General features: G+C 34.9%; 1 protein-coding gene across 1 annotated transcript; it reads left to right on the top strand.

The window, feature by feature from the left end:
• The first annotated feature begins 338 nt into the window (after positions 1 to 338).
• sdf2l1 (stromal cell-derived factor 2-like 1) lies at positions 339 to 3,200 on the top strand. The gene is made up of 3 exons (XM_084113573.1): positions 339 to 621; positions 2,114 to 2,310; positions 2,424 to 3,200. The coding sequence occupies exons 1-3, from the start codon at positions 444 to 446 to the stop codon at positions 2,700 to 2,702; spliced, it is 654 nt and encodes a 217-aa protein (XP_083969699.1). The 5' UTR covers positions 339 to 443; the 3' UTR covers positions 2,703 to 3,200.
• Positions 3,201 to 20,088: the final 16,888 nt, after the last annotated feature.

The raw sequence follows: 20,088 nt of genomic DNA, 5'->3' as shown, positions 1-20,088 counted from the left end.
TAACTACTTACATTTTTAGCATTTCTTAAAAGAATAATGTTTGTATCTAAGTGATTATTGATATGATTCCGTTAACATAACTTTCAATAATAACTTATAACAAATATGTGTAAATACCCATGGATATATATTCAAATAGACTTCATGAATAAAAGTTTCGTGATATTTCTAACTATTTAAATGTGAACTAATTGTTTTTTACAATTAGTCAATACCAAAATCAATACCATGAGAACAAGATGTATTATGAACTAATGGCCTACTTTATAATGTAAGGTCACGTCACATCATCCTCGACCAATCACTGATCTCCGAGTGTGCACGCGGATCACTTCCTTGTTTTCGGACTTGTCATGATGCGATTGGTTAGAAAGCGTGTCAGCGTTTGAATGGGGCTCTCCTTTTCCATTTTTCTGTGATGTACATAGACACTAGCTGTAACAATGGGACCATTAAGAGTTCTATCATTCTGTCTGGGTTTTATTTTAGTGTGTTTCATGTTTGCCCAGTGCGGGGCCAGTGATTTGGACTCCAGCTACGTGACATGTGGATCCCTGATCAAACTGATGAACACACGGCACAGCGTCAGACTTCACTCTCATGATGTCAAATACGGATCAGGTAAAACCACTCTGAGCATAAACTTGAACAGTTTGGTTAACGTAGCCCCTTAGAGGATGCTTATGTTGTAGCCGACCATTTAATATTCACTTTGAGCCTGTTATTCACTTATATTATTGTGTTTAGTGTAATACCAGCTGGTGCATGCATGCATTAGCCAGGAAGCTAATGATAATTAGTAATATTTCCCATCAGTGATCTGCAAAGAACTGTATCTGCCTTTCTGAAAGCATTCATAGACTCTTATTCTGTCTCTTATTCAATGGTTTTGTTTTTGTTGGTTATGATATAATATGTTTACCTGAAGGATGCATGTTATCATCATGGCGACAGGTGCACTACAATATACTAAAGCAAAGGTAACATGGTAATACCATTTTTGACATGAGCCATGGTAATACTATGGTATTCCTTCGAGTCGCATGAGTTTCTTAGTTCGAAGTGGCATTAAATGCTTTAGAATTGTACTATTTTATATATATATATATATATATATATATATATATATATATATATATATATGTGTATATATATATAATATATGTATATATATGTATATGTATGAAGAGCCATCTGAAATTTTCTTCTAGAATGATCATTTTTATGAAGCTTGTATATTTAAGTTCAGTAATTTCACTTAAATGGCAATGAAAATTACCTATTAATTGCCATTTAAGTGAAATAACTGAACTTAAATAAATGAGCGTGATAAAAATGATCATTCTAGAAGAAAATTTCAGATGGCACTTAGAGGTTTTTGCATCTGAACTCTTCATATATATATATATATATATATATATATATATATATATATATATATATATATATATATATATATATATATATATATATATATAATAATAATAATAATAATAATAATGAGTGATATTTCACTCAGTGGATCCAGATATTTTAGCCGTTCTTTAGGTAAAACTGTTTGTATAATTATCTATATGTGTCTCTACATAAATTGACCAATAGTGAATGTTCACCCTGAATAATAAAGAAAAATAATATACATTATTAATAATAATTATTATTATTTTGATGATTATCTAATAATATAAATAGTAATAATAATCCATAATCCCTTGCTAAAGAGATTTTAAAAAGAGGTTTTTTTTATTTTTTTATCCTGATTAAGTAAAGATTAAATAAAAATACATTTATATTTTACTCAGTGGATCCAAATATCAGGAAAATGTTATATAATTAATTTTTGATATGATAATGTTTATATAACTTCTAGCAGTATAATTATATTAATAATAACTAATTATAACGTGCAATTAAAGAATCTGGATATGTAAATACATGAGAAAGCTGAAGAGGTTACTTCTCAGTGATATTTGATAATTATTTGTCAATATCATGTATTTATTTTTTAAATGTATTATAAAAAGATACTGTTATATTCTCAGAGGTAAATACAGTGGTAAATGCATATGGGATGTATATATGTATGCTCAAATGTACCAAACATTTTTTGCAGGTAGTGGCCAGCAGTCAGTAACAGGCGTGGATTCGGCCGAGGATGCCAACAGCTACTGGCGTATCCGTGGGAAACCAGACCGCGTTTGTCAGCGCGGGGCGCCCATACGGTGCGGAGAGGCCATCCGAATTACACACATGAAGACTGGACGCAACCTCCACTCGCATCACTTCAGCTCCCCGCTGTCTAACCACCAGGTACACACGCACAATACTCTCCTCACTTAACCTACATGTCCAGGTGGCTTGACTTGAATCATAACTGTAGTAGAGCATGACCCAGGTTATTACAAGCGGGTTTGTGTTTGCAGGAAGTGAGTGCGTTTGGCGAAAATGGAGAAGGAGATGATTTAGACGTATGGAGCGTTCAGTGCAGCGCAACATACTGGGAACGTGACGACGCGGTGCGATTTAAACACGTCGGCACTGAGGTTTTCCTCAGTGTTACAGGAGAGCAGTTTGGTCATCCAATCAGAGGCCAGCGTGAGGTCCATGGAATGCCTTCACCCAATCAGCATAACTACTGGAAGGTGATGGAGGGGGTTTTTATTCAGCCCAGCAGTGATCCTGTGAACCATGATGAGCTCTGATGATGCACTCCACTCACACACGCTGTGAAACCTTCTCTATTTAAACTTTCAGTTTCTTCAAAGTTTTACTTTTATTGGTCAAACTCAATTGTGCGTCGCAATTTTTTTGACAAAACTCACCTACAAAATGCACATCACAGACAAAAAAAGACAAAACGGTTTGTTTTACTAGATTTCTTATGATTGGAATTTGTCTTTTTGTATATAATGGAATAAAATGGCTTTACAAACCAGGATTTTGGGCCAAAAAAAATTGTGTATTTTGTATTATTTATATTTAGGATGACATATTACTAGTAGAACAAATTACATTAATAACTTGTACTATGAAATACTGTAGTAGTTTTGTGCACATGAAAGATGAAATGACTGTTTCTGCTTTGGTTTAAGTTTTCGATATAACTGTAACTCCCAGTAGTTGTTTCCCCCCTCATACTGTATATGACCCGATATGTACATAATTTGGTGAAAGCGTAAATAAATTTTTTGAAAACGTTATTACATTTTTTATTTCAGTTAAAGCAACTAATATCATGTTTTGTTAACACTTTACAATAAGGTTCATTAGTTAACTACCTTAGTTAACATGAAATAAGAATGAACAATACTTCTTCAGCATTTATTCATCTTAGTTAATATTAATTTCAACATTTACTAACACGTTATTAAAATCAAAGGTATTTTTTTTACTTTAATGCACTGTGAACTAACATGAACAAACAATGAACAGCTGGATTTGTATTAACTAACATTAACAAAGATTAATAAATACTGTAACAAATGTATTGCTCATTGTTAGTTCACTGATTCTTGAGAGTCGGGACAAAACATGTCCCACATAGAAAAGTCTAATTTATAGCAAAAATTAAGCAATTCATCATGATTGACATACTTACAAAGTTAAATCTAAAGGAATTCTATATACCTATCTGATTTTTAGAATAAACTTTTTTATCTTTTTGGGGAAAATTTGTTTAAATGTATGGTCTGTGGTTAGAAGGTCCATGTTATTGCACTTGTCCTCAGCAAGAGGTCACAATATTAACCATCCCAAAAAACTTTAAAAAAGCTCTACAATTGTGAAAACATATATATCAAATAAAAAATAAGGGGTATAAATATAAAAAACAATGCATGAAGTGAACATCAAACAATATTTTCCATAAAAATCTGCCAATTAAAGTTGTGTCCTCAGTTTCTGCCAACTCCGTCAGATTTTTTCATAAAGCTCTTTAAATCAGGAAATAGTATGGTCAGCTATATCCCTGAGGACCCCTTTTCATCTCCCTGCCTGTGGTGAATGCAGCACTACCACACATGCTCTGGTACCTTTTACATTTTTTTATATTTTAGACAAACAATGTCAATATTCCTATGGTCACAGCTGCATCATGTCAATACCATCTTTCTGTTAAGATACTTTTTTTTAAACCATAGTGGATTGAATTTAAGCATTTTAGTGAGGTTATTGGGACAGCTATCAACTGAGCTAAAACAGCTAAAAACTACCTAGCTGCAGTGTACAATACATATTTTGGCGGGAAAATACATGCCCTCACGTCAACTCCGTCAGACGTCAACTCTGACGGAGTTGACCTGTAAGCTGACGGAGTTGACAAATCCACCAATAACCTCTTAATGTGCGAATATAATATTATTTGTGAATATAGTGAAGGGTTAAACTGTTATTTCAGGGTTTTATTTACACATAAATGCACATACATAGCATGCATTACATTATTTAACCATACGCATCTGACTTGTAGATAATGGGCAGGCAGTGGTCTGCTTATTATTGTGTAAAGTGTAACTTTGCCAGCACTTTAATATATATATTTATATATGTAGAGACAGAGATAGAGAAATGAGAAGCCAGTGTAGGGCTGGGCGATATGGGCAAAAAAAATTATCACAATATTTTTTTTTATATCAGTCGATATCGATAATTATCACGACAAATGTCTTTCAAGTTTAAAGGCAGATTTTTGCTCCTAAGTGAAAGTTGTAGAAAACAGAGCGTTAATTGTGGTTTTAAACTACTCTTTATTGTCAGAACATATCATGACAAACAGGTGAACATTTCACAAATCTGAGGTAAAACATTCAAACATTTTTCGTCAACACCGTCAGTTTTCCGTCAACACCGTCAGTTTTCCGTCAACACCGTCAGATCTTCGTCAACAGCGTTGGATGTATGTATGGTTTTGTTCATTTTTTGGGGAAAAAAATATTCTTCCTTCAGTTTATGTTGTTTTTGTAATAAAGGACCATCTGATCTACATCCTCTTATGTTTTATTTATTTAAGGAATTTATTTTTACAATATTGAAATTAAAATCAAAGTTTGAAAATGCAAATATTTAGAAATCTGAGTTTTCAGAATAGTGTGAAATCACAACTTAAGTTTATATATTGTATTTTTTTACATATCAGAGTAACTAAACACTATTACAATATACTTCGGAACTTTAGATTCTTGTTGGATTTGAAGAATTAAAATTGTATACTTTTTAGTGTGTCTGACGGAGTTGACACAAATCCAGTTCTGAAGAGAAACATGTTTATTTGTTAAAAATGTGTTTTTATTTAGAACCTGTTCCTTTACATGGTTAAATAGCTAAGACCTTTCTCTGCAGAAACATATAACTAATTGATATAGTGTGTATTTAAAAAAAAAAAAGTTTTTTAAAACGTGTTTTGTCCCGACTCTCAAGAATCAGTGAGTTCATGTTAGTTAATACATTACAATAATGTTTTGTTTGTTAACATTAATTAAAGTGTTACCCATGTTTTAAATATCCATATACATTGTAAACCAGCAGATGCATCATTGTGATGCATGTTAATAATTTCTGAATCCTGTTAATCGTACAGTATTATAAATACTGCACACTATCTAGACTGTATTAAGGATTACTCTGAAATTACATTTGCAATTACGTTTCAAGGTGATAGCAAGAGTGTCATATTTCTGCTCATTTCGTTATTCTTCTATATGAAAGATGACACACAGCATCCAGATGGTGGCAGCATTGAGCTACAGTCCTGACACGCACTGCATGTAGATTGAGAAGAAGGGAATATCCCTATGAAACGAGGGACGGAAAGTGGGGACAACTGACTGACTAACCGATACATATTGGAATACTATAAGCGTCAAAAACTATTACCAAATTAAAAACTATGCTGTTTTGAAAGAAAAATGTGCTTAACGATAGTTCATTCTTAAATTTTTTTTTTATAAAACATCCAGACAAATTACTAACTAGTCAGTCTGATGCTGGATCTATTATTTATATATTCACTGTTTATATAAATTAGTTTCAAGACTATTTCAGGTTGGTTTCATTGCCCACAAAAAAAAACATAGTTTGCGCCAAAATGTTTTCATTAAAAATGAAAGATTTTAAAAGCGTCTTACGCCTCTTGAAGAAGATTTCATATTCATTTATCATGGTTTTACTGTAGTAGTATATTTATCGGGCATGCTACTGTAAATAGGTTGTATTTTCTAATAAGTTTTAAAAGATTTAGCCTTAGGCTAGCCTACTGTGCAAATAACCAAAATTCTGCACGGCAATATAGCTAAAAAAACAAGAAATATTAAAAAACACAAACACCTTATTATTAGTAGGCTACAACATTAAATATGTATCAATAAATGTTTTAAGTAAAATGCACAATAGCCAAATAACTAAGTTATCTTATATTTACAATTTTATAAGGTATTTCAACCATTATAACCTCTTGCCTGATTGATTCTTCCCTGAAGATTTTAGCGTTTGTAAATTGTAATATTTAAATTATGATTTGCCAAGTAGGTTGTGTCATTTCACTTACCATTTCTCATCACTGCTGTCCACGTGAGGTGTGACCACTGATCTCATAGATCTGTGGAAATGACATCCATTAACTTTTTTGATATGCATATTGCTTATTTATCCTACATTTGAACTAATTATATCTTAAGCATTATCTAATTTAATGTTTGTTCCTGATTTATTCATCAAAATAAATGTAAGAGTGGTCAAGCATCAGATAGGTCTATTATTGTAATTTCAGTAGCCTATAATGCCAATTTTAAGTTTCATAGTTTACATTTTCCTTGAGTTCCATCGCAAGAGTCATAATTTCTTCTTTTTAATCTCATTATTATGATTTACTAAGCTTTTTTTCCCTCATATGGCTGAAATGGGCTTCCATAGCAGGTTGAAGTCGAACCCTACTTTGTATTTTGTCTTCCCAGAAGATGGCGACATAATATAACACAGGGTTTGGGTCAGTCACCCTGTTACCGTCATGAACTCCATAATCTTAGCTTTAATGGTACTTATCAGCTAAACTGAGCTGAATCTGCATCGAAGAGCCTTGTTTTTATTGTCTTCCTTTTATGCATGACATATACTGTACTTTGCACTGAATGTGACTTCATTGTCCATTCTACATTAATTGCAGCTGTTTGTCGACATGTTACTCAACATATCAAAAGAGAACATGTATTACCCAGTGCTGTCATCATATCTGAGACACAATCTTGATGCAATGCCATACTGCACCAAAGGAGCCATGTTCCTCAAATGCATAATTTCTCAAGCTCTCTATTGCACTCATAATTAAATGAATAGCTGGATTGAGTATTAACATGGATGGGGTAGCCATGAAAACTCACTGCTCACAGGGTCAAGAGAAGACAAGCATTTAGCTTACAGCACAGAGGTGATCGAGGGCTGACTGTGCGAGTGACCAGGAAATTGAAGTGTCTGAGGTCGCAATATTACACTAAACCACTTCTGTGGCCAGAGAGACTGCATGTGAAATTTGCCTTCAGAAAGTCACCTTGAATGCAGAATTATCTTCATGGCAATTTTAGGAATACAGAAAGGACAAATGATAGTATCATTTGTCATATTAGCAGTAAATTAATGCAAATTCATTTTAGAAAGTATTTATTACATTTCACACACACATATTGGTCTATGAGGACGTTTCATAGGCGTAATGGTTTTTATACTGTACAAATCGTATATCCTATCACACTAACCTGACCCCTAAACCTACCCTAAAACATTGTTTAGTATGTTGTAAAGACTCAGGAAATGTCATAAACCACATTTACATAGTAATACCAGTGTAATACCCATGTCATTATACAAATTGATGTTCTCACAAATCATATAAACAAACACACACACATTAGGTATTTGCTGTCTTTGTGGGGACTCTTCGTAGACATAATGATTTTTATACTGTTCAAACTATATCCTATCCCCTTCCACTAAACCTACCCATCACAGAAAACGTTCTGCATTTTTACATTTTCAAAAAACATGATTTATAAGCTGTTTTCCTCATAGGGACCAAAAAATGTCCCCAGGGTTTCGGATATTGCCAACTTTGTGGGGACTTTTTGTCCCCATATTAGTTTACCAAGCCACACACACACACACACACACACACACACACACACACACACACACTAATATAGTGGATACATTTTTTTTTTTTAATATTCAACATGCATTTGGAGATACAAGATCAGAATAAAACTGGGAATTAATAAACTGCAATCTTAAATATGATCAAGCAACTATAACACACACACACACACACATATATATATACTGTATGTATATGTGACCCTGGACCACAAAATCAGTCACAAGTCGCACGGGCATTGTATGGGTCAAAATTATCGATTTTTCTTTTATGGCAAAAATCATTAGGATATTAAGTAAAGATCATGTTCCATGAAGATATTTTGTAAATTTCCTGCCGTAAATATATATAATAATATATATGTGAGTGAATGCAGCAAAATCGCAAACATAAATGGACAATTTTAAAGGCGATTTTCTCAATGTTCCGTTTTTTTGCACCGTCAGATTTCAGATTTTCAAATAGTTGTATCGTTTTGTTAAAAACATTTACCCTTGTGACTGGTTTTGTGGTCCAGGCAGGGTCACATACATCTATAAATCTCATCTTACAATACTCAGGTAAAATACTGTTCAATGCAAGTAAAAATGGATAGTCTGGCATCTCTAAAAATACAATAAAATATTGTATGAATTGCTGCTATACACATTAAAAAAAATACAATGACATTTAATTTCAAACGCAGGCAATATACAGTTAACAGAATTTAAATATTAAAAAAACACAATTTACTTATTTAATGCATTCTTTTCTTTTATTGAAGACTGGTTATGAGCAAAGCAAATCATAAAGAAACAAACACTAGCCATGAGGTATATGGACAGATTAGTGTCTCAGCTCATTAAAACATGCAGGAGAAGCATGTCATTCGTGGTAAATAAGGATAGGTGTGTGTGTGTGTGTGTGTGGTGGTCTGGTCCAGTGGACTGATGCCCTTTCATTATTGCACTGCTAGCTGCAGGTTCCACAGTAGTGCAACAGGGAAAGAGTGTCAGGCAACAGACAGCAAGCTGAACGACACAAGGGGATCAAAAACCATGCTCTCATAAATCATATCTTCTACATCATATTCCACACACATTTACTTAGAGGGTTTCATTTGCTAAATAGCCAAATGCTTGCAAGCTATTTCAGGTGGTCTAAACAATAAAACCCCGTTCAACAGCCTTTGAAAATGCACCTGTCAGTCTCTGACCAACACAAGAAATTCTTTCCCATCCCTTTCATAACCACCATTTTTCAGACCTCACAGCTTCCACATAATACTGCATACACACTCACTCAAGGTTAACCTATTGATTATGGGATCATGATGACATGAACTAAATTATAACAATTTGAAACCACATAGAGAGCTAGACTTTCATACAAACCAGTCGCATAATGAAATGTTGCATTTAACTTGCTTTGCATTGATTTAATGTTGAACTGGTAGGTTGAAATGCACCATCTGAGTATTTAACGTATTATAATATAGGATATTCAGTTGATATGTTCAGCTGTCAATAAAGTCATTTTTTTGGTATTTCAGAAATCACAATCTGCGAGCAATTTGTGCAAGCAAATTGTGTTGACATTACCGTTATATTAATAATAAATAAATATGGCCAATGGAGAAGCCAATGAAATTAGTAACTGATTAAATGTACGTTAAGTTATGTTGAGTAGTTTATTTTCATTGGGTTGGGGAGGTAACAGCATGATCAGCGCACGCATGTTGAGGTAAAATATGTTTTCTCAAAAACATAGAAAATACAGAGGAATACAAACTAAATATTTAATTGTAAAGACATTGACCTGGCAACAAAAAAAAAGCTGCTAAAGAATAGTCTGAATAAAATAAAGTAGCCCAAGTCTATTTCTGTTGTTTCGACTGCGCAAAGGACAGCATGTTCTCAGACATAATGATATAATTCATATTGGGTACATTTAAATGCAATCATTGTTAACAGTGCATGATTCGCTCAAGTGTTTGCACTGCTAAAACCAAGCTGACTTTCACAGTCACAACAAAATGTTTGTGGGCCATTTTGTTTTCACATTAAACAGGTGTTATTTAATGTATTTCAAGTGAAATGGTTAAGAGCAGCAAAACCCCATTCTTTCTCCACAAAAAGATTGACAGTTATTGAGATCTTGTTGAGCCTTAGCATAAAATCATTGCCCATTTTAATAAAAATGACAAAGGACAATGACATCCTTGAATGTTCCTGAAATTGCAGATTACCCTCAAAGTCAAGACCCTATAAGCAATATTGCACTACTCCATAAACAGTGAAAAAAGCAGAGGCAATATTGATAGGGTCTCGCCTGCAAGATGCATTTATCATGATAATCACACAGCACTTTAGGGAAAAGATAACATGGCTGTGCAAAACACAATATCTAGGGGTTTGAATCCCTACATGAGGAGACTGAAAATGGTTCCTGCTCTACAACACATGATACGCAAACCTCTTTGTGACATCTGACCCTTCACATGCAGCGAGGAACAGCCTACAAACAAACCAGCCTTTATGATGCCAAAGCGAATGGCTCAATGCTGTGCATTTCAGTAATCATTTTATTTAAGCAGAATTAAGCATTTAATATAAAATGTAATAGCAAAACTAATAAACTGAGGTTTTTACATGTTTGAGTTTTTTTTTTAAATGCTTTCATCCTTAATCATGAAATGTAATCTTTGAGTAAAGACCATTTATAATCATATACAGACAAACATACATTCATGTAGGCTACCATGTGATATTTTTTCCAAACACATCATTTTCAGCACATCTGGCATTTTAAATGGGCTATATTTAAAAGCAAGCATCTTCTCATGATAACTAATAACAATATATGTTTGCATGCCGTCAGTAAATTCATCAGTTCTTCCAAAGACACGCTTGTGGACTGCTTCAGGTTTTCAGATATGAGAAACGCTGACTGGAACGCATATTGTAGGCCCTTTGGTTATCTGCGTCCAAAAGCAGTCTTGGTGCTCTGCAATTCCACGCATACCAGCTTCTGCCTTGGAGTTAACGACATGCTCCAACAGGATGGTTTTTTTCTCCTTTGGGAATTTCACACTGAACTCACATGCATGATCTTACTTGCCCCCCTCGGTAATAAAAACACGTTAAACAATTTACCAATCAGGTTTCATGCAGTGAAGTTACAGTGAATATGTTGAATCAAGACAACAGGGCGAGAAATAGACGCACTAAAAGATACGAACGATTATTGTATCAGCTGACCACACTGACCAGTAGTGGTCTTGTAGAAGACTAACGTTAATATGTTATGCAAACACACAATAGTTCGGAACTGAATTCGTATGGCGATTCTAAATTGGTTCTGCATAAGAATATGTAATGCGCTACCGAATCTGCAGGTGAAAAAAAAAAACTTACCACCAGAAGCCCTCATATGAAGCTTGAAGCTTCAAAGCCCACTAGCTCAGAGCTGAAACAGGATCATGAGAACAGAGGAGCTGTAGGCCTCAGTATGCTATATAGTACCCTGTGAACGCGCTGCGCATGCGCGTTGCTGTATGTAGCGCAACATTCCTCATACACCCAGTTCAGACCGGTGAGTCTCAAGCCTACCTTCTGTTGTGGAGCCTCTATATATGCGGGACAATTACAAATGTTCGAGATGCTAAAAAGGAGAAATATTTTAAAGGTCTAGCTTAAAACATGTGGACCAATTTTGACGTTCTCATGCATTTCTTTAAAAAAAAAAAAAAAAAAAAAACGTTTATAAAAATTTCGTTACAAAAAGAAAATATATGGGAAACCAATAGGCTAGATTACACTTAGTTTGTTTTAAGAAAATTAATTTTAAAAAACAAAAACTCAAAGTCTAGTGGTGTAACCGTCAATTTCAAAATACCTTCCTTGTAGGCCTATGCTACTGTGAATCCACGTGAATGTAGCCTTTTATATTCAAAAATATTTAAATAATTAATAATAATAAAATGTATGATTTTTATGTCATGAATATCATCAGGTTTTATTATCTAATGGGTTAGGCCTACTTCGTTTGAACAAAGCTGAATAATGAGCGCATTTTTATAAATAAATAAATAAAAAGATTTAAAAAATGAACCTTGTCACAGTCAAGTACTGAGGGTCTACTTTAAATGGTTCTTCTCTGTGTTTCTTGTCACATGACAACAAAAATGGTTCCTGCATGTTGGTTAAGACACAGTTTATTAATAGCTTATTAATAACAATAATAAAAGATTGTTCCAGACTAGGCTATTTATGTCAATATTGCTTTAAAAAAAATCCAGTCTTTAAATTGAAGGGGTTTTCCTCTCTTTTTTATTTTTATTTTATTATTATTATTATTATTTTATTTTTTTAAAAAACATCGGAAGTTAAACCACCTATACAGATAATATCAAAAATAATTCCGGAATTAAAAACGTGTTCATCATAGAAGAGACTTAATGTATTTGTGTATGCATTTAATATGTTTTATTTAAAATATATAAGTCAGTCACGCCTCGTACATCACGTACATAGATAGCCTACAAAGTCTGTGTGTTTCGCCTGTGTATTCACATACACCGAACTGCTTACGAATCATTAAATGCAACAAATAGATTACACTTCGTTTGGCCAGATGTCCATTCTTTTGAAGAGACAACCAAAAAGTTAAACTTGCATAACCTTGCAGATACTGACCAAGAGTAAAATGTCACTATGGGCGACCTCCCCTCCTCACATTCCCTCCCTTTCCTCCCCTCTCGGAAGGGACCTGCCCCCTACATTCCTTACAAATAGTCCCATCCCCCACCGATCTGGCTCAAACAAGAGAATCATCCCTTCCTTCTGCCTTCTGGAAGAGCTCCTTCATTATAAATAAAAATCTAAATATACGGTTGCACACCTACCAGCTCTTTAGTTGCATTATAGAGAAGTGGAAGCATTGGTGGTTGCAAATAGCCTACTTCGCATCAAACAGCTTAATTCCCACAACATTTACTAATATATATATATAGATGTAAGTGTAAAAAAAACAACAACAATTGCTTTGGGACTGAATTTACAACAAATAGCTTAAATATCTAATATGAGGAAGATAGGAAAAATAGTAAACAATAAACACTCACTTTAATTGCATGAAAATTAAAAGTTGCTATAATGCAATCTTAAAGAATAAAAATGCAGAACACATTAGTAATTTAAACAGACCTCAGGAAAAAAAATAAAAATAATTATTGTTCTGAAAAGTAAAAGAAAATTCAACACGTTGCTGTAGACTACAAAACATACGGAGGATGCATATTTTATAAAAAGCTGAAAACACTTTATAAGAAGACATTATTATTGATAATATTGGCTGCGTTGTGTATGCTTCGTGCGCTCGTGACATTTACGAATCGACAAAAACATACAAAAGGGCGTTTGGATTATTATTTACGTCCGCTCGTTTTATCCACTGCTTTTCTACACCTCACTGCCAGCAGGCCTCACACAGAAGTTCCCGAAATATGCTAAAGGTTGAGGAACTCACTTCAAAGCATTGCTGGAGTGTTACTTAATCGAACACGTGGTTTTCAATGCAAACGAAGACGACCTCAGTCGTACAAAATGTTCTTTCGGAGGAGGCGTGGTCTCTAGGCATTTTCAAATAAGTGGAAAAACCTGGTGTCACCGATATACCATATAGGTCAAATACTGCAGTTCACACGCCTTTTTCATGCTCTAAAACATTGCTGCAGTGAATGAAATGAATCCAAAATAGTGCACACATCTGGGCCTAGGTGGTCTAGACTCCCCTTTTCGCCGGTTGAAATAGCCTCGAACGCCTTTAACCATGTAGGCCTACTACCGCTCGCCTAGCAGGCTCTAGTGGGTGAGTAGGCGAAAGCCGAATGCAATGACAATACTATTGCACTGCTTGAGTAGATGGTTCAGTAGTGCAACATCGTCAAAGCAACAGACCTTAGCACAGCCGAAACGCATGGGCCTTGAACAGGCCTTGAATAGGCTACAACAGTGCCGAAATCATTCGTCACAGTTGCAGTTAGTCGAGTGAATTTATAAAAACGAGTTATACATAAGTAATGCATGCTTGAAGTTAGTAAAACGGTATACACCAACCACACGTTAATGGGCAACTGAACGTATTTCGCTGCGTTTTATTTTAGGCTACTGGAGCTCGTGCAGCATTTGGTAGCCTAGAGCCGCAACGCCATTTTTCACATCACAATACGTTTCTTTATAGAATCAATTCATTACACCTGTTATATCAATCATGAAATTTAAACGAACTGAGGGTGGGAGAACTTGAAAGCTTAGGGGAGGGGTGGAGGTTACTTTTCTTTCTTTCCTCTTTTTTTGTCAGCCAATGCCCTTTTAATATTGCACTGCTCATCTGACTGCACAGTAGTACAACAGAAAAAGGGCCCTGGTCAACAACAGTAAAGAAACTGAACACAGGGTGTGTTATAATAAATAATGGTTTGTGCTTTAAACTGCATTTATCAAAATGACACATGCCCCATACAGAGCGAGTCCACGAAATGACTGGGATATTTTAACAATTAAAGCATTTCATGTTTCATATATATATATATATATTATATATATAGGCTACGCTTAAGTCTAAGAAAAATAAAGAGCACTGGAGGGCAAATATAATTGTAATAAATTAAAAATCTCCAAACCTCCCAAATGAGGCTGCTATTATAGGCTGAGGAAAACAACACACATGTAATTAAAGAAACCAAGCAGAACGTGGCACAATCTCCGAATTAGCATTTACATTTAACAGCAATAGTTTCCACATATTTGTCATACAATTTCAACAGCAAATAACGATGAACACACTGCTTTGGAGTGAGATACGAAGGAAGAGGAGGAAAATATAGGGCAAAGAGCACATTCCGCGATACAGTACGAGGAACCTTCGTATAATTCGTATTATTCTTGTCCCCTTTGCCAAAGTGGCAATTTGAAACCCCCCTGGTTAGGGGACAAGGTGAGGGGGCGGGAGCTCCTTAAGGTTGTTATTTTCAATGCATACATTAACAGTGCTTTTGGACACTTGGAGGGAGAAAAAAAAAACTGGGAACATTTTAATGTTTCCTAAAATAAACATTTACATTTGGCTGAGAATGATTCGAACTATATAAATTATACTCTAAAGACGAGCTAAAAACACACATTTTATACACAACCTCGTGCAAGCCTCCAGTACAATTTTACGCATTAATTACATACATTACAGGATTTACAGAAATTGGTACACACAATATTTTTTCGCAACAAGGATGGAACTGTAAACGCACACAAAAAGCTTTGATTTCAATGAATGCATATGCTACTACTCATAAACAGCATTTGCATCAAAATATGAGTAGCCTATTGCAAAAAAATAATATAATAATAATTGTAGCCTACATTTTCAGTTTCAGTTTATATAGACTTCAAACCTTAAACTGTAATTTTTCAAAAAGTGGCACATCGTGTTTCTACTTCTGAGCTCGCAGAATATTTTATTCCCAAAAGCTATTATTTTACAGTTGTTGACCTGTGTAGGAAAAACACGTGGAAATTACAGACTAGTTTTCCCAGAGCCTTTTGGAAGTTAATCATTGGCTTCTTGAGAATATGGTGAAGTTGCATGGATTCCTCGGACTAAATACCCAAGCAGTTGGCTGCAACAGATCAACACCGATGACAATAGAAGAGAAAGAAAGGAGATTGTTTCCTCTGCTCAGACTGACTGACTGACAGGCTGACAGACAAGACTTCTCAAATGCGATGCCCTCTTGATATCCTCACCATGCAGCGCGCGCGCTCTTCACATTTCTAACTACAGCCATGTTCGGGGGCTTCTCTCTCTGGCACCCCATTCGTCGTTCTCCCCACCCAAGCCGACTCAACGTTGTCGTTTTTGCCCCTGAGCTCCCGCCATTTATACCAAATCTCCCGGATGCTACTCACAAACAGAAAGAGGACCCACTAAATTTCATGAATGGTACCTGGCCAAGGGAGGGACAATCCTTGAAAGCAGAAGACACCGAGAAAAAGAGAAAAAGTTGGACCGAAGGGTTGCAAGGCAAGACGCGCGAATTTCTTCAAATATCTTCGCATTCCTCCTGCTTAACATAGTGCCATCTTGTCGCGCTCGCGCATTCTTTCCCCTCATGGTCTAAAAAAAATCAAAACCGTAATTTATCCATGGCAAGCCAATGGCCCTCTTTGCTCAAGACTCCATCTTTGACTAGTTGACATTCAGCTCTTGCTGAAGCAAATTCCTCATTTGCATGAGTCTTTACGATTGGCCCGTTTCTGCGCTAGTCTTTGCCGCTTGTAGAGCCATTGGTTGAAGTCAAAGGCATTTAACTGTCTTGTGAGACCAGCGATTGGCTCCTCTGAGTGAAGCGTCACCGTATAGTTTTAGTTTAACAATGAACACTCAAATTCTGCTCTCCATTCACAAATTTCTTCTTATGCTAGATTGAAAAACTACATGAGTTGTAGTTATAAAGTAGGATATTGCATGAAAACGATTTGTACATTTCATGCCACATCAACAAAAACAATGTAACATTTTAGAAACGTTTATTATGAACTGTATGGCTACTTTAAAGAATAGCCTACGTAACTGCTCAAAAATCCTAAACGAATTCGAATGGAACTATAGTCATCGTTTAGAACTAATCCTATAAGAATAAAAAAGATCATATTGCATAGAAACTGAAATGCTGGGGGAAAAAAGCAGAAAAAATGACATTTTAGTTTATTTAACAGGGCCTTATTTAATTCATATAGGACTGGTTTCACAGACAGGGCTTAGATTAAACCAGGATTAGACCTTAGTTCAATTAGGACATTTAAGTAGCTTTTATAAACACGCCTTGGAAAAAACATTAGTGTGCATCTTGAGACAAAACAATGGCACTGACATATTTTTTAATTATCTTAAGCCTTGTCTTTGAAACCGGGGATAGAATTATTAAATTCCGTTAGCATTCCTTGAGGATTTTTATGACTTGAATGCAAGGAAAAGTCACGTCCATAAAAACATTGAAAAAATGTTTCACATTTCATATTGTAGAGTTCTTCTTATTTTTCTGATTTGTTTTGCCAATCAAATTAGAAATTTCAATATATATTTATAATCTAATTTCTGTACGATTATATATAGGCTACAGCAATAAGTCTGAAAAGAAAATTATATTTTTCTTTGGTGAGCCTAAAGCTTTGTAAGAATTTGACGGACCTGCTGATTTTTGTAGCCTCTCATGAGACGACAGCTTAGAGAAGCAACTGTGGAATGCACTGAGAAAGCTATATGTCTCCGGCATAGATATGGTGACCCGAGGAGGAGAAAGAGAGAGAGAGAGAGAGAGAGAGAGAGAGAGAGAGAGAGAGAGAGAGAGAGAGAGAGAGAGGGGCCCCACAGTCGAGGCCCTTTGGTTGACGCCTAGAGGAGGGCAGCGGCCTGTAAAATCCGGCATTCCTGGCCAATGGAGCTTAAATAATGGCATTGTCCGGCGGAAAAGAACCGCCTCTCTCTGTCTTACTCTCCCCGTTTACTGCGGGGACCTGATTGTGTAGCTAATCGGCAGAGAGCGTTTGATCCAAAGCAGAGCGTGAATTCAGTATGCAGCGAACGTATCAAGAGGGACACCCTCCTCTCCCTCTCCCCTTCTATAACACACACACACACACACATACGAAAGGGCCTATATCAGCTAAACCTTCTTAGCGCGCTGTGTGTGTTTGTTTAGAGTAGCCCGAGCAAATCGCAAGCAGAAGTTCGATGCACCTTTATTAAAAGATGAATGTTCCTATAGCCTGTTTAAAATAAATATAAAAATAATTTTAGTTCCTATATTGAATGTTAGGAATTGCTTCTAAATAACTTTAGTTTGACTAAAGGAACGTTGTATTTACTGGGTATAGTATGTCGAAAATCAACCCAAACCATTTGACTGTAGGCTATACCCACCCATTAGCAAAATAGCAAGCACAAATTTGCATAAACTTCACAATCGTAAACGAACCATTAACCCTCATCTACTTGCTCGCATGCAGCGGTTAATATATAGCCTGTGTTCTTGTTTTGTTCGAAATGCACGTGCTGCCCTTTGTGTCCATGTGATCTCGAGGCGGAATACAGAATGCCACGCGCTCGTTAAAAACACAGAACGCGCGCGCGCACACAAGCAAGAGTTTACACCAGTAACCTGACTATTTCTATGGATTTTAATTTATAAGTATTTATGCACCTTTAAATTATTAACAAGAACAAAAATAGGCGATGTAAAGAAAATTCTAGACCAATAGGCTATTTTTTTAATAAAACTGAAGTTAGTAGGCTATTTTATTAAATCCAATCTAATCAAATAAAATGATTTTGCTTAAATATTTTAAACCACGTGCAAGATGTTAATATATTCAAAGCTTAAAAAAATTGCAGTTCATTCTGTGTATATTACTAGATGAATAAAACATTCCTATTTATCCAAACCATGTCACATCGTTTAGAGAGGAAGAGAGAAAAATATAGATCGCCTAATCTCCGCCTCTTTAGTGATCATGTGACGCTTCCCAAACCCTGCTGGACACGCCTACGTCCCAGCGAAAGGAGTAAACTCTCACTTGTGTTTGATAAAGGAACATTTGCGCGTGTAATTTTCTGTTCATTCACACGGCTTCATTATTAATGTTTTATAATCTAAACGTCGGTACAAACATAATTCCAAGATATTTTATTACGGACAGATATTGCCAAATTATTTTTAAATGTAGGCTACACATAATTACTGCACTTCTCTCATGAAAGCCTAAAACTAATTACATGTAGGCTACAGTTCTTTTCATTCAAACATTTATGTTGGATTTCACCACACAAATAACTAAGAAATGCTCACACACGTCCTTTTACTCTTAAGAACAAAGCAGTGTAAGTTTTTATACACTTGAAATTTGTATTTTCAAACAAACATTAAAATCTAAAACTAAATATTTGACATCAAATAAAATGATTGTAATAAAATCATGAAAGGTTTTGATAGATCTTTCTGGATGTGTGTCTTTGTGGAACAACAGTTTAGCTGTCAATACAGAAAACAACATAAACTGCATGATCTTAGGTTTTATGACAAATCTTGTAAATCATAACAAAACTGTTGTGTTGTATTTTTGAGGGATAGTGGAATTTATTTCTGATTACATTAAATATAAATATGTCACCAGAATAAATCTCATTGGAATCAATAAATAAAGAAGTAAATATAGATAAAACAGAGGCTTTACAGTTCAACATAAAAAAGCTTTTGTGTTCTGAAATGTGTGTCAATCACATTAATATATTTACCTTAAATAATGATTTATAATAATTATAGGGGAAAAAAAGGAAATGTTCCACTTTATTTTAAGGTGTTGTTACATTGTAATTACTCTAAGTACTGAGTAATATTAATTATCTACATGTACGTACAGAGTTATGATTAGGTTAGGGTTTGGTTTAGGGCTAGTTACTTAAAATGATGCATAATATATTGTTATTACTAGTACATGTACTGTGTAACTATGTAACCATAAAAGAAGATGTTACCAAAAGAAAAATTGGGTTTCAATTTAAATCCTTTGTTGCTGAATCACATTTCAATGTACAAAACCATCTAATGACACCATAGTTATTAGCATGCGAAACAGGTTAGCAGCAAATATAAAAACAATGTGAATGTATTGATAACTCCTTGAAAAACAGGTTATTTTTATTGAAAGCCAGCAAATGTACCTAAATTACAGAAAGTATCAGAGCTGATTTGCTTAATTTTTTTAATGCATTCCTCTTTGCTAATAATATTCATTTTAAACATTAGATCTGTATAAAATGAAGTAGTTTCTGTTTTTGGTGAAAGCTAGCTATGACTCAAACACATTCACTTCATTTCGGTGGTTGTTGTCAGCATTGATCTTTCTCTCTCTCTC

This window comes from Abramis brama (genome assembly GCF_963993115.1).
Source record: "Abramis brama genome assembly, chromosome: 5".
Lineage (NCBI taxonomy): Eukaryota > Metazoa > Chordata > Actinopteri > Cypriniformes > Leuciscidae > Abramis > Abramis brama.
This window is presented reverse-complemented; position numbering and strand designations above follow the sequence as displayed.